The sequence below is a fragment of the Cavia porcellus genome, unplaced genomic scaffold (assembly GCF_034190915.1).
Source record: "Cavia porcellus strain 051 isolate PalLab524CR breed Dunkin Hartley unplaced genomic scaffold, mCavPor4.1 scaffold_13, whole genome shotgun sequence".
Taxonomy (NCBI): domain Eukaryota; kingdom Metazoa; phylum Chordata; class Mammalia; order Rodentia; family Caviidae; genus Cavia; species Cavia porcellus.
The window spans coordinates 27416700-27432634 of record NW_026947496.1 but is presented as its reverse complement, the minus strand read 5'-3'; the positions used below and the strand labels follow the sequence as shown (position 1 = coordinate 27432634).

The following is a 15935-nucleotide window of genomic DNA, read 5'->3' as shown; positions in this document are numbered from 1 at the left end:
TGACTTAGCTAGTCCCCTTCTATGTATTTTCCTAAAGACATCAGGCCATGGTATGCATGCCCATGTTTGTGGTAGCATCATTCATACATTTAAATCTTGGAAACAGCCTATATGTCCTTTGACAGATCAATGGATAAAGAAAATGTGGTATTTATACACAATGGAATACAACCCTGCCGTAAAGAAGGAGAAACTTACATCATTTGTAGGAAAACGGATGCACTTTGAGACCATAATATTCAGTCAAGTAACTCATACAGATGAGCTTAAGTGTCACGTGCGTTTTTTTTTAAATGAAAAATTCAGTATAAAAGACAATTGAAAAGATAGGAAAAAAGATATTGTAATCCAGAGCAGATAATGCATCTAAAAGTGTACCTTGACTTAGTATAAATGTCATACAGGTTAGTATGACAATTAACTTTATAAGGTCTTATAAGATATGATAATTAACTTTATAAGGTCTTGTAAGATAAATAAATGAATCTAATTCTTGAAAAGTTTCACTTTATGTGGGAGGAAGGAGTTAAAAAGGGAATTGAAATGTGTTATGTACATATACTAATTCCCTACAACAAATGTAATCATTATGTACTGCAAATAAATAAAGGCAAAAAAGATGTTAATATGAGCTCATTATAACTTCCATTTACGTTAGGCTGTTATATAATTAGCAAGGTATCCACTCTGTTCAAATTTTATCCTTCTCTTATGTGGCAGATCTACAAACACCTGAAATGCTAAGATCTTGCTTTGATTGTTTTGACAAGTAGACACACACTGCCCGTGACGTGCTGAAATAGTTGCATTTCAGATGCTCTCACTCAGATGTAATGAGCAATTCAGGCACATTACTTGTGTTGGTTAGATTAGGTGGCAACAAATTCCTTTCTTCAGGATGACTGACGTGTGCATTCTTGCTGTGTGCCACTCCACCTTGAGCGAGGACCACGGTTCCCACCAGGACTGACTCAGAGCTCGATTAGCTTTCAGTGTGGAATCACTCGCTTTCTACTTAACAGCAGCATTGGCATTAAACACTTTTTAAAAAAAACACATTATTGCTAGTGTTTTAAAGTAGCTTTGGGAGCCTTAGTTTATCAAAGCTATAATTCTGCAATAATTTAAGATTAACCACTAACTCTTGAAAACATTTATTTTTATATTTGAGCTAGGTTTTGAATGTCTACAATATATGTTGTATATTTAATTTGGAAACTTAGAGAACCACTTCAATGTTCTGCATTAAATTTAAGAAACTGTAGGTGATTTTATGAATTTGATTCTTTTTAGCTTCACTTTAAAAAATATTTCTTATGCTTCAAAAAATTTCTAGTTCTCCATTGGAAGGCAATGTTACCAACCCTGTCGGTAGAATGCTTTCCCAGTGGTGAAGAGGGGAGCTCCTTGGGTCCTGGATAAGTACTGTACTGCACAGTAGATTTCTCTCTTTCCCGTCCAGCCGCCCTCAGCCCCCACCCCAGAAATGAATTACTATGTTGCATTTCAGCTGAGGTTTAGACTCCACTAGATAAAGCAAGAACACTGGGTGTATTCATGAGATATAGTCCCAATAAAACTTACACTTTTAAGATGAACAGTTTTGGTTTAACTTAGTCACAAGTGAGTGGGAATTGTTTGCTTTCCTGTAAAAATGTGTGGATTTCATGAGACACAGGTTGAACAACAGCTTTATGGTGCTGATGTCTGTGAGGGCCTCATGAGGGGCGGGAGTTAGAAGAGATGGACTGTGTTGCTCGGAGGAGGTATACTAAACACTTTTCCTGCTTGTGATATGCAAAGGATGAACCTGTCAAAATATGCCATCTCCCTTCAAACACGTTTATCCTATTGTTCTTGCTACTTTCTGGAGCAGTTCTGGAATTCTTCTTTCATAAGTGTCGTTGCAAGGTCTAATCAAAAATATTGTGGATGGCAATGCTGAATGTCATCCAGTAAATAGACAGGCTCATAAAGCATTCTTGTGTGTCCTCATTGTCTTATTCATTGGATCTAGCGCCATGTGACTTCTGGCACTTCTCCAGGGATAAAATGACTGTACAGGGCAAATGCTTCAAATTGATTCAGGACATGGAGGCAGCCATGGCAGCTTTGTGTGGCTTCTGTCTAGTCCACATTCCAGGTTTTGGTTTCTAGTCTTCTCACTCTAACTTGATGTCTCCTCCTCAGCACTGTCATCCGACATAGCCATAGTAGCACTTCCCACGTTTCTGCTTCCACGCATAGCCAGCCCTCAGTCCTCACCAGCATCTGTCCAGGCAGTCTTACTTCAGGACTCTTCCAGTCCTGGGCGGCCCATTTCCTGAATACAGTCCTTCATTTCCTCCTCTTCGTGGTCAAGTTCAGATTCTTGACCATGTCAGATAAGGTTTTCTGAACCTTCACTTGCTGACTTCATATCCCAGCCTCACATGATTGCTGCAGCCGGTGCCCTGTGAGTTCCTGGGACACAGACGTGGAGCCTCCAAGCCTCTGCAGGTGCTGATCTGTCTGTCCAAAATGCCTTCCTCTGGATTATTCTCTGGGTTTTCCTCCTGTAGTTTCTGTCTTTCAGGAACCTTTGACTGTCATCTCCTCTGCCCATTCACTGTTCCTACATTTCTGTTTTCCCTGTGTAGCACATACTACACTTCTCATTCTGGGCAATTGATATTTTCCCCATCCTCCATAGATAGTAAGCACCTTGAGATTCTTGTTCACCTTTTATGGGGTGTGTCCAGAGTGTGCTTAAGTCTGAGAAGGCTCAGCAAATGTTTTCTAAATGACTGAATGAATGAATGACAAAAATGTAAAAGACTATGCATTTCTGCTATATGAAAATACATCCGAGGGTAGCCATGAGTAACTCTTTGTTATCCTGTTAAATTTTCTAGAGAAAAAGGTGATATAGGTGTGTCTCTGTTAGACTTAAATATGCATGATCATTTGGAGACAGTTGGATCAAACAGAATTAAGAGCAAGAATTGTGGATGTTAGGCCACTTATTAGTAATTTTAGGTCACTGGGGTACAAAGGGGGAAGGATTCACTTATTCTGATGATTTAATACTAATTTGAAGCATATTTTTTATAGGACTACAAGGTTAGAAATGAAAAAGTAATACTAAATGTACTTGGTTTAGGTAAACCTAGTTGGAGGTACCTTATTATTCTAAGCCCCACACATCTGATGCAGACTTTAGAAACTGTATCAAAATTCATATATGTCATAAAATACACAAGCATAAGTTATGTGTTATAAATGTATACTTTAATCATCATACTCTGAGTACTTTTGATTTTGGTGAAAATCTAAAACATTTCTGTCACAAAAGAGTAAATCTAAATGAAGAGATAAGAACCAAATTACCTGTGTTCAGAGGAAATCAATGATAATCATCCTACTTTTGCTTTGTATCTGCACTTAGAATATTTTGCTACATCCATTTAAAATGAAGATAAAATTCTTGTGGTGGTTAGAAATCAATTCCATGCAAATATCTAATAGTGAAATTTATACATCAGTTCTGTAACAAATGACATTTAGTATCCGGGAGTGGGAGTTGGGGAGTAGAAAAAAATGCATATATTCTAAAATGCAGCAAAAACTCAACTTCTATTAAGTGTACAGAGGAAGCCATTTTCATGTAACAGTGCAAATTTCTAAAGAAAAATATGATGTGATAGTCTTGTTTCTGGAAAAAGTTTCTATTTGAGCTCATGGGGCATAACGAAACATAGGGAGAAGACTAATGATTTAAAATTTTTAGACTTTATCCCTGTGCCAAATTAACCACATTCAGAGTGTCAGTTGTCTTTGATTAGCTTTTCAGTCTTCCTTGTGGTCCTGCACATTAATTCAGAGGGGAGGTTGGAGGTGGGATACTGTGTGGGCTGTAAGTAGGATCTGAGGATGTTTGTATGTGAATCTTCCCCCCACCTTGCTACGTGCTAAACTTCATAAACTCTGATTTCTTCTGTGTCATATTTCTGGAAATGCTTTAATTTTCAGTAATACACTTATAACGACAAAATTGCAGTGAAGAGTAGTAGAGAAATTCTGTATATTTTACATAGGAATGTAGTGTATATTAGCATTAAGCTAATGAGCGTGCTTGGACCATCTTCTTATGATCTTAATTTTATTTCTGCCTTTGTTGCCTGATATAACAGATAAGGAATATTTCTTTCTAAATAGATCTATGTTTTTTCTTCTTAGAATATTGTTTTATATATTCAAAGCCATAAAGTCCTTAGTCTCCACACTTTCCCTAGCAATCTACTGGCTTTCATGAGCTTTTTAAAATTAACATGTAAAATTTTTGATTTAATATTTTTATTAGGTAGTCTCAGTAATACATCAGAGGAACACACATGTGGTCATACTTAACTTTTTGGTTAATGCATATCTCGACTTCCTTTCTGTTCGTCTGCTCCTTTCCTTTCTTTTCCTTTTCTTTCTTCCTCTCCCTCTGCACTTCCTTTCCTCCTCCTTTGCCTTCCGTCCTTCCTCCCTCCCTCCCTTCCTCTCCTCCCACTCTTCCTCTTCTGCTACTGAGACTGAACCTAGAGTCTTGTCACTGACCTACATCTCTAACTCTTTTTTAATTTTTGAACCATTTGAGACAATATCTCACTAAATCACTAAATTATCTGTGATAGGTTCAAACTTGCCTCAGCTTCCCTGAGTGCTGTGATTACCATTGTCTCAATACACACAACTTAGATCTCCACAAGTCTTTAGAATTGGTCATCATGATGTTATTTTTCTTCTTAATTATTCTGATTGGTTTCAAACATTGTCTGAAAACCAGTTTTTCAACACTAAGTTGTTTTCAAACATTAATTGTGTTAAAAATTGCACATAATATTATTTACAAGTGACTCAATGATTCTTGTAAGCAAGCAAGCTTGTTGGTTTTAAATATTATCATTAGTTCCTTTAACATATGATATATTGTTTGATGACTTTTCTTATGTGATGACATTAAAGAATTGCACTGTTATTGAGCTGAAGTACCAATGCATTATAGTTAGGAAATGCTTTCACTTTGGCCTTGTAGCTGCAGAGGCTGAAACATACAAACGTTTGTTTCCTTCTTGAGGAGAGGAAGCATCTGCGTGCTCAGCATGCAGGGTGCAGGGATGCTATGACTCCTGCTCTCAGGTATTCTGCTCTCATTGCTTACACACTGCAATTCATAGGACATAAGTGAAAAATAATTGAGGTGCATTTTTATTTTTACTAGAGTGCTTGCTATTGCTTTACTGTGTAATATATATACACTAAAAAGTCTGTTCACAATTCAAAGAAAAAAAGATTAGAGCAGAATTTGGTGCGGTGTGCATCCAAGCACTGCGTTTGATCCTTCGTGGAGTAATTGAATGAGTGCAGTATTGTGTATCAAATTCATTCTTGCTCTTTAGTTTGTTAGCAAATGGCTTTCATTACAAAGGTTTCAGAGCAGGGGAAGCCTGAAAATACCTAATCCCTTTTCTTCTGGCAGACACGTGGGTGTCTGGGGGTGATGGTTATGGTTTATACCTTGTACGGGAAGGGGAAAGGAGTTAGGGAAGGAAAATACCAGGCGAATCCCGAGGAGGGTTTTCTGATTCCTTCTGATCATCAGGATGACCAGGTGTCTGAGCTGACTGCTCCTGTCCACATGCATCCGCAGGACTCACAGGAGGATTTGTGGTGGCTACTGTCTGATTTTCTGTCTAGATCAGCTTTCTGTCTAAATCAGCTTTAGACATGTTGTGTATTAGCTTCCTATTATGACCGTAAAAGATTACCATACATTTGGCTTGTGAATATCACAAATATAATTCTGAAAGTCGAAATTCCAAAATGGGCCTCACTAGGCTAAAATCAAGCCTCTTGGCTGTATTTCTTATAGAGGGCGTAGAGTTGAATTGGTATCCTGGTGCTTTCCAGTTCCGAGAGGCAGTCTGCCCTCATTGGTTTCTGGCCCTTGTGTCTTCAAAGCCAGAGTGGACATCTCAGTTGTTTCTGACACTATATCTCTCTCACTTGGATTATCCTCCCTACTCTTTCATTGACAAAAGTCACTGTGCTACACTGGGTGGACCTGGATAATCCATAATTATTCTTTAATTCAGGGTCAGATCCTTAGCACTTTATTCCGTCTGTAATCTGAGCTCCCCTTTGCATGCAATGGAGCATCCTGAGGATTAGGCCAGCGGGCATCTTTGGGGACTATTATACTGCGTTTCACGTATCATTTGCTGATTCCTGTAAGGCTGCACCTCAGTCTTCTTTTTCTTCAAATCTCAGGTTTTTCTCCTACTCTCATGCAACTGTCATACTGTCAAACATGGCTAGCTTGGGGAAAACCCCTGTAAGAACCCAACTGTTAGTGGATTAGGCTGGTGGTTTTTAATTTGTTGGGCTCTTATAACCTATCTGAATGTCACAAATTCTCCTGAGTGTTTCCAGCATATCCCTTTAAGGTCCTCTCTGTGTTGAGCTCCGCCCTGAGGAGGGAGCAGTGGATGCTGTGGAGGAGACATTTGCTTTCCTGGAGCTTACCCAGCGGTAGCGAGTGACTCACCAAACAAACCAACAAACCAGCTAGGATGAGTGAAGGGCACAGAGTTAACACAGGGCAACATGAACGGCTACTGGGAGGGGAACAAGAGGGCTTTCTGATCTCAGAGCAGCAACAAGTAGCCCAGTGTGGAAAGAGAGAAAGGGTATTCCAGGCAGAGGGTGTAATAAGAACAAAACCTGAAGGAGGATATAAGTTTTCTGTTGCAAGTCAAGTGAAGGTCAGTGCAGGAGACTTTAAGAGGGGGGAGAAAGTGATGTGTCTCAGTTGTGTGATAGAAGGACGTTGGACAGTCTAAACTGTGAAATAAATTAAACTATTTTTATTTCTGCTAAATCACTTGGCTGTGATGTGGAGAGTACAGGACAGCAGGAGTGGAAGAAGAGGGACCCCAGTTTGTTCACTATTCTAATATCCCATCCAACACATACCTGAGTAGACCAAGTGGGTGAGTAGAGGCAGAATAAATGAATAGATTTGGGATGTATATTTATTTTTATTTTTTTATATAAGCCATTTGAAACTTTAATTTCCTCATATAACATGAAATATGGAAATAAACAGCCTCGGGTTGGTGCAGCCGGATACTATTGTGTCCTTCCTGTTGTATCATCGGTAGCTTGTAACTGTTACTATTTGGATGTATTTTTCAAAGAAGAAACAAGATGAAGGGCAAAATAGTGATAAGAAAAGACCAGATGAGGTGTTCCTATATTCAAAGGTTCCACTGGAAAATATTTTTAGAAAGATTATACTGATAAAATTTAAAGATGGAATGGATAGAGATACAAGCAAGAAGGAAATAAAGATAATGCTTAGAGTTTGGAACTGAGAAGTGTTGACATTCCCTGGAGTAAGAAATATGTGGGATGGGCAGCTTAGGGTGTTTCTTGGCCATGTTTAGGTTAAGATTTCTAGTAGACATCCAAGGTGAGATGCAAAAGTTGGCAACTAGATAAATATATATGTCTGAGAAATCTGTGACGATACCAAGACTAGAGAAATATATTAGGGAATTACTGGTCCACTGACAGTTTCCAAATGATGGACTTGCTGAGATCATCTGCACAGAATGTATAGATAAGGAAGCAAACACATGATGCTGCTCTGGGTGGTTTGACACAAGTTGAGGAAGAGATAATAGGCTGGCCAAGGAGACTTAGAGGAAGCTGCTGCTGACACCAAAAAGTGAAGTGGAGAGGGGCCAAAAGAGAGGGAGGGAAAGAGAAGCGCTTAAAATTACTAAGACATCAAGTGAATGACTGTATAACAATGGTCATCACTGTGATCACTGATAATTTTGAGAATGGTTCCTATTGGATGCTGCTGCAGAGCTGAGTTAGACGAAGCAAGGAAGAGTGGGACAGTGAGCGTGGGGACTGCAGACAGCTGAGCACCAGGTGCTCTATTAGGAAGGCGTGTTCCAAGAGCATGTATCATCCTGCCAGCATTTTACCCAAGAACCTGACTTTCCTAACTATAAGCGGAAAGGCTGCTTTTCTATGATGAGCAAGAATTCTGCTATTGTGTTTACTGTGTGCAGTAAATTTTAGAGGAAGCAAAGCCCTGATACATGAGAATTAATTTTTACTGGGCATGGTGGCACATACCTGTAATTGCAGCACTTGGCAGGCAGGAAGATCACCTTGAGTTTGAGCTCAGCCTGGGCCACTCAGTGAGTTCAAGGCTACCCTGAACTACATAGTGAGACCCTGTCTCAAAAAAAAAAAAAAAAAAAATAGATGAATAGAAGAAATAACTTCATGAAGAGAAAAAATACTTAGACTTTGAAGAAATCTCTTTTTTTTTTTTTTTTTGATAGAGGATTGGATGCACAACCTCACTCTTGCCAGGAGGTGCTGTGCTGCTGAGCTACATCCCCAGCCCAGAAATCTTGAATGTGTGCAGATTATTATAGGACATCAAAAGTATTAGGTGGGCAGTCCGTGGCAAAGAGGGCCCTTTACCGCTGATGTTGGCATGGAGTGAGACTAAATTGCTGTCTCTGTGAATATCCTGAGTGATGCTAAACTATTTCTGTGTCTCTCTGGTAACTGAACACTTCTCCGCACGTCTGTCCTCCTGAGATGTGGTTAGGATGCCTGATACTGCTACAGCAGTAACTACATAACTATTGCACAGGATAATTTCTATTATGCTCTAACTCACCAATCTGTGTACATCTAAATTGGTGGTAATAATAAAAGGAAAGCATTAAGATTTTACAGTGTTTGAATAATATTGCCCTTTACACAAATTGGGATATTTTTTTCAAATTTCTTGTGCGAATCTACCCTTGCACACAGGTATCTTAAATGTTCAGTATTGTGCCTTTGGCTCCATCCACAGAATGCATCTATACTTGTATTTTACTACAGCATTGACAGAAGGGCACTTATTATATCATCCAAATTCTTTCCTGTGGTTTGCATTTGTTAGCAATTGTTGTGTGTCAGGTGATTTTAATTTTTGGATTGATGGCCTGATTTCCTTGTGAACATTCATATTAGCCCATCAGTATTGGCCATGGATTAAGTGTACGCACAGATAAATTCTCTTGTAAATAATCTTTCCAGGCCATTTATCGCTTTGTATGGTTGTTTTAGTTTAACAACATTTTCTCAAGGCATGATGATACCTTGGGGTGTCATCCCCACGGCTGATACCTTGTATGTCTAGGACTGAGGACTGAGAGACAGAAGCTGTAGCTGTGCTGTTTTGTGTGTCTATTAGAGCTTGAGGGACAGGTGAACAGAACTGGTGCAAGAAATGGACAAAATGAAGTGTGATTCTCGAGGGTGGTGATGCAGTCCTGTAATCCCAGCATTCTGAGAGGCTGAGGTAGGAGGATCACCCAGTTGGGCACTTGAGCAATTTAGCAAGACAAAACAAAACAAAACAAAACAAAAAACCCAACCAAACAAAAAAACCAAACATTACTGGGGATGTAGCAGAGTGATAAGGTCCTGAGCTCAATTATAGTGATTTGCTTTTTTTTTTTTTAACCTTTATCTATGACTAAACAAAGCATGAGAGCTAGAGAATGCCAGCAGAGGAGGAGGAAGACACTGGCCCTTCCAGGTTATGGAATCATCCTTGGTTGTGGACAAAGGGACACTGTATGGGCTGTGACCTGGGCTGAGGCCTCCAGCAGGCTGCCCCAGGCGATGGGGCTGAAGCAGGTGCTGGACGCACAGGCAAAGCAACGTCCGATGCCATGCCTGGTGCCTGTGTGTGCTTGAATTGTGGCCGAGGTGAGCATGAGTGTCCAGGGTGGCAGTGGGGAAGTCTCCTCCTGCATGAGGTGGAGGAGCTGCAGGCCAAGTGTTCCCCAGAGGCCGGGCCAGATGGACCAGGGGTGAACAGAGCCCCTGGGCACAGTGTAAGGGGGAGGATGGCAGGACCAAGATTTAAAAATGGGGTCTGCCTTGCTCTTGCATTTCAACAAATGAGAACTCAGTGTGCAGCGCTTACACTGGGAAGACACGGTTTCAGAGGAGAGAGAGTGCGACCGGCAGAGTCTGCACAAAGAGGAGCAGCCAGAGCTGTGAACCCTTCCACAGCGACTGTGACCTGGAGGCCTAGGTGACCCCAACATGCCTCCCCTCATTTGTTTAGGAAATTCTGTTTTCTTCATTCTATATTTTCCATTCCTGAGGCTAGTGTTTGGCATCGCTGAATTTTACTGTCTTCAAGGAACATTTAATGGCACAGGAAAGCAGAAGAATGACTTACAAATTATATTTACAATAAGATCTCAGTTTTATGAGGGACTCAAAGTAGGAGAGAAAAAGAAGAGAGAGAAAGAGAGAGAAAGACAGACAGACAGACATAGAGGTGTTAAAATATTAGTGACAGTTACATCTGGGTCATGAGATCAGAAAGGTTTTTATTTCCTTCATCTTCTTACAGTTCTAAAATACATTTATATAAGCAATTTATAATAAAATATATTTTCTTTAAATACATCACCTCACCTTTAATTTAACATGATCGCTTTAGTGAATGCGAAAACCCAACAGGGCTTTCTCTTCCCCCTGGGAATGCTAGAGCCCTCTGCCCCATTTCGGCTCCTGTGTATCTGCCGTCCTGCTCCCCTCAGCTGGGTTTCCAGCCTGCACTGCTGGAGAGTGGTTTCAGCATCTCGGTTTGCTGAGGAATGAGAGGTCCTCTGCCCACAAGGAGGACAAATGCTTTTCATCTTTGTGTTCTGTGTTTGTGTCACTGGACGCAAGCTGAGCTTTGCTGACTTGTGTCCTTGCTGCTTATAAGCATAGGGTTGCCGATTTCTGTTGCTGTGCTCTTTCAGTTTTATTTTATTTGTTGTTGTTGATTGTGTTCTTCTTTTCTGGTGGCATGCCTGTTCCAAAAACACACATGTAAACTGCTTCTAGCTCTGCCTGGACCCAGTCAAGCGTTTGGTTGAATGTGAGCATTAGGAACGTGATCCTGGGATATCTGTAGGTTCCTCTGTGCCAACACGCCATCCACAAAGTCATTGTATAAGAAGCCATGACTGCAGTCTGCCCCGGCCAGTGTCTGGCAACAATTGTTGGCTTCTAAGGTAATTGCAGAAATGAAGCCAAACACGCCTACTTTCTCTCCCTCCCTCCTATCTTTCCCTCTCTCCGTCTCCTTTCATTCCTTCCTCACCTGGATGCATCTTCTTAGCTCCTGTGATGCCTGCAATACCCTTTACCCATTACAACTCTCTCTGGGTACTGCTTGGCGGTGGTGGTTTCACCCAATCGCATCGGACCGTCAGCAGCTTGGAAACAGTCTGCTTCTCATCCACATCTCAGACTCTTATCACTCGACTCACACTGTGCCTTACATGTAGTTGTTCCCTAACCCATGTTAACACATTTTGTACTTAATAAGAGGTGCTTTCATGTCTATAGCAATATCGTGTAAAGTATGCTAACTAACTGTGCTCTAGGAAACACACTTCTGTTCAAAAACAGAGGGGACTTTAAAACAAAAGATAAAAAACACACCTTCTAGACCACAGGGGTAATCAAATACTTAATAGATTACTAGGGAATGAGGTAAAATCCCCATCTCTGGAAAACCTTAAAAATTGGACAGCAAAAACATTTGTGAGGATGGCTGAGACGTTAAACCTGTCTAGAGGCAAGTGGATAGACAGAATGACAGACAGTCCTGTGATTCTTTGATTACGTGGCCGGGAGAAGAGAGGGCAAGGGAAGACATTAGAACTACTTCAAAGATGGAATGCAGCGATTATTGCTTTCTGAAGGAAAGAGGTGAAGGGGCTTAATCTAAAGTCTTGGAGATTTAATTTATATTTTATAGATAAGGATTTGAAGTCATAGGTTGTGAAAATCTGGTAGAAATCTGCAAAACAAATAATGATTTTTTTTTTTTTTTGGTCAGCTCCATGATTCTTTTGCAACGAACGCATGATGGACATGTAGCATCCTCTTGGGAAGGGAAAATTTCTGAAAGTAGTGTTTTAAAGCAGCATGTATCATTGCTAGTCCAGGACCAGGGGAAGAGCACTGAGACCCTGGCTGTGAAGTCCCCATCTTAGCCCCTTTCAGGGTGTGATTTTAATTCTGTAGTTACGGGGTGAGCAGGGTTCTACCAAAAATCTGCTCTGCTCAGTCAACCTTATTTTGCTCCCCCTAAACATTTTCTCGGTGAACACGTAGAAGAACTGGGATTAGGGGATATGCAAATCCTGTCACCTAAGGGGAATTTAAATACTACTGAAAAATAGCCATTAGGTGTTGGGCTGTAATTTCACGATGCAGCCACACGATGTCACAATTGGATTTCCATTTTTCACTGTGTGTTTGTCTCCAAAAATAGATGAAGGCATTTTCAAAGCTGGAGCAGAGAGGTCTGAAATGCGGGGGGCAGCAGAAGTCCAAGAAGATGAAGAGACTCAGGTTGAAGTTCCAGTCGACCAGGTAATCTCCGTGCCATTGAACATATGTGTGAAACCCAGTGACTGCTGGTCGTCTTTCAAGTTTTGAGTTACCTGCCACATGCTGTTAAGCCCTCTAAGATGCCAGACCACTCAGGAACCTTAAACACAGAATACAACACCCCACAGCTCTTCCTAGTATTACAAAGAACACCCATTGGAAGGTCTACTTTTTTTAATGCAAAAGATGGCCTGGTGTAATAAATTGCATTGAAGAGCAAGATGGGGGTGGAGTTAGGTGTGAAATGCAGGGGAGATAGTTGATACAAAAAGGGGCATTGGCTTGTGGTTTTTATCTGGAAAAAAAGGCCTTTCACTTAGAAGAGCATTTTAAGAAATGCTATCACAGTCTCTCCTTTAGAGCAGTTGAAATTGTTGTTGGCATTTCTTTTTCACACAAGAATTGCTTATATAAATGCAACTCAAATATTTGCTAGATGTGTATTGATTTTCTTTCTTAGATCAGTGGAACAGTGTACTTTTTTCTCAGTACTGGGTGTTGGACCCAGGACCCTCACACTAACCTACATCCGCAGTCCTTTTTATATTTTATTTTGAGATGGAATCTCTGTAAGTCTCTGGAAGTCACTAAGCCCTGGCTGGACTTTTGTATTGGCTATCCTCTGCCTTGCCCTCACAGAGTGCTGGCATTATAACCATGTACTAACACACCCAGCAGGAGCTTTGTACTTTGAGGAGTGGGTATGTGTGTTTCTGTAGCACGTATGCATTTATATGAGGAATTAAGTAGCAGTCATTCTAGTTAAAAGATGCAAAAATTAAGTCATTTCTGTTTTTCTTTTTAAAGCACAATTCAATGAGCTTTCTTACAATTCTAGGTGGGGGATTTGAGTTGAGGTGAGGAGGGAGAAATGACAATCCCAGACTAGGGAAATGGGGGAAGTCACTGAGAATTGCCACTTGTCCTCTGACTATTATGTGATATTTCCTTTTCTAAAAGCAAATTTCATAATCCACCAAATTTCATAGATGATCTTCTCAACTGTATTTATCTTAGCAGGGTAGCAGCGAGATGGCTGCTTGATTATTCCTCAGGCATTTTCTGCAAGCATCGCCTTTGTGGTGAAAAGCCTAATGTGCTAAAAATCACAGATTTAAAAATCCAATTTATTTTGTGGGATTTGCTCTAACTAATAGTTTTTCATAAATTCCAGTTATTAGATAGTTTTCCTGAGAGAAAACAGAATTTTAAGTCTTCTGTGAAGTTATAATTAAATATTATGTTTTAAGACAAAGAAGGAAAATCATCAAGTGTATACAACACTTAATAGCTATAGAAAAACCAAGATTAATTTATATTCCAAAGTCAAACTATCAAGAGAGAATCATAGTATTATTAGTAAAAGAAAAATCTCTCTGTTAATCACTTAGTAAACAACTTGCAAAATCTGAGAGAGGTATTTGTTTGCTTATAAACTTGCTGAGTTGGGAGGAGAGCTGATCTCTGATAATCCTTGTGCGTGTAGGTGTGTGTGTACGCGTGCGTGTGTGTAGATCTTGGTTCTTACAAATGCGAGTTTGTCACAAGCATACAAAAGAGTCTGAGAATGAATTGGCTATGGCAGTATCAACACATGGATGTCAGGATGAAGAAATAAAGCTGGGTAACAAAGGACCAGAGTCACTTCCTTCTTTGACTCTGTTGATAATAGCACTGGGATGGTTGGCTTCATTTGCTGGCATAAGGTGCTTAGAAGGTTCAGGTTCAGAGCCCTTTCTTCTCTACTGACCCTTGCTCTCTACTCCAAGCAGGTATGTTGTAAGTATTGTGAAAAATAAGTGAGTGTGTGAAGAAACTAGCATAAATCTCACTGGCTCCGTGTAGTAAAACCAGCTCCAAGGGACCTGGTCCAATGGTGTTCTGCATTGAACAGTAGGTAGGATTTGCTAAGTGCCTCCTGAGTGTCGGGCACTGCGTGTTGTGTTGTGACTGTGTCACACAAGGGTGACAGGGAGATCTTACTATCCCCATTCAACATGTGTGTGTATGTGTGTGTGTATCTAAACAAAGTAAACTCATAGAAGTGAATTATCTTGCCTAATTTGTGCCACGAGATAGGGGAAATGGGACTGGATTGCAGAGCTGCCTAACTTCAAAATAGAGGTGGTCTGGGGAAAACAAATGAAACAAAAAAAAGCCCACTCAGTGGCCTGCTTTTGTCTCTGCAACTCTTGAGAGTGGACCACTCACTACTGCCTGCCTTTGTTCCCTGCTGTCTTTTTAAGGATGTTTGTAGCATGAATGGCCTTGGAGGTCAGAGATAGGATTTCTCTGGGATGATCATTCCCACCTAGAGGAGATTTTGTCTCCACAGGGATAGTTGTCTGAGTGGGGGGCAGTGCTACTGGGTGGTGACCAAGGGTGCTGTTAATTATACCATCGTGTATACAATCAGCCTCCAAACATAAAATTACCCAGCTTAATGTGTCAGTAGTGATGGGATTGAGAAATGTTATTTGGGGGCAGAGGTCAGATCTGTTTGTTGTCCAGTAAGCTGGACAGTATAACCATTCATGTAACCAGCAATCAACAATTCAACCCAAAAAATAATATCTCCTGATGGTGCAAAGTTTGGGTTGATTTACTACCCATTATGAAAGATTTAATTATTGAATTACAATTAAGGGTAGTTAGCATAATAAATTTTTATGTTAAGCATGTTTGTCCATAATAAAAATATTAAAAAAATTTGGGTCCTCAAGCATATGGTTCTTTTTCTGACATGCAAACTACTGTACTTATCAACTTAACCCTTCTCATTGGAAAATGGGGCCCTGGGTTCAAGTACTGATATTCTGGCTACTACTTCTGCCAGCACCATGAACATTACTGGAGCCAAGAAAGTTTGGTCTTTCTTTTTTGTTAATTAAAGGTTGTGTTACACACTATTTTCTTACTCATTTATTTAAAATTTGCTTTTTAGTCAAAGTTACACACATACCATTTAAAAAAGTCAACCAGCTCCACATGCATCATAACAAAAATCACAACCAGTTCAGTGCCTCCCCGCCTCAGTTCCTGTTCTTCAGAGAGAATGGGTTTGTACTCGGTTAGCTCTTTCTCAGAAAATAATACACTGCTATGTTGCTAGATCGATACCAGCTCCTCACTTTAATACTTCTGAGATCCTTAAGTCTTACAAATGATGGCATGGTATAGTTTAATTGGCATTTAAAAATGCTTTTTTAATACATACATAAATAATAGAGATTCTTTTAACTGCTCTCATCTCAAGTTTTATGAAGTAAATCTATTGATTTTATTTTTTACCTCTCACCCACTAGTCAAAAATAAGGTCACGTGTATGCAAACAAACACACATAGTTTCCTCTTCTTTCTTTCCACTAAATTTAGAGTGATTATTAATTCAATCTAATAATTAAATATTA

The 15935-nt window shown here is 40.0% G+C and overlaps 1 protein-coding gene across 3 annotated transcripts in view; it reads left to right on the top strand.

The window, feature by feature from the left end:
• Positions 1-15935, top strand: part of Dcdc2 (doublecortin domain containing 2) — a 166441-nt gene that overhangs the window by 122834 nt on the left and 27672 nt on the right. For all 3 annotated transcript variants that reach the window (XM_003468766.4, XM_063259954.1, XM_063259955.1), the window contains exon 9: positions 12407-12507. In XM_003468766.4, the coding sequence (XP_003468814.2) occupies positions 12407-12507 (101 nt within the window). The remainder of the gene's footprint in view (positions 1-12406; positions 12508-15935) is intronic.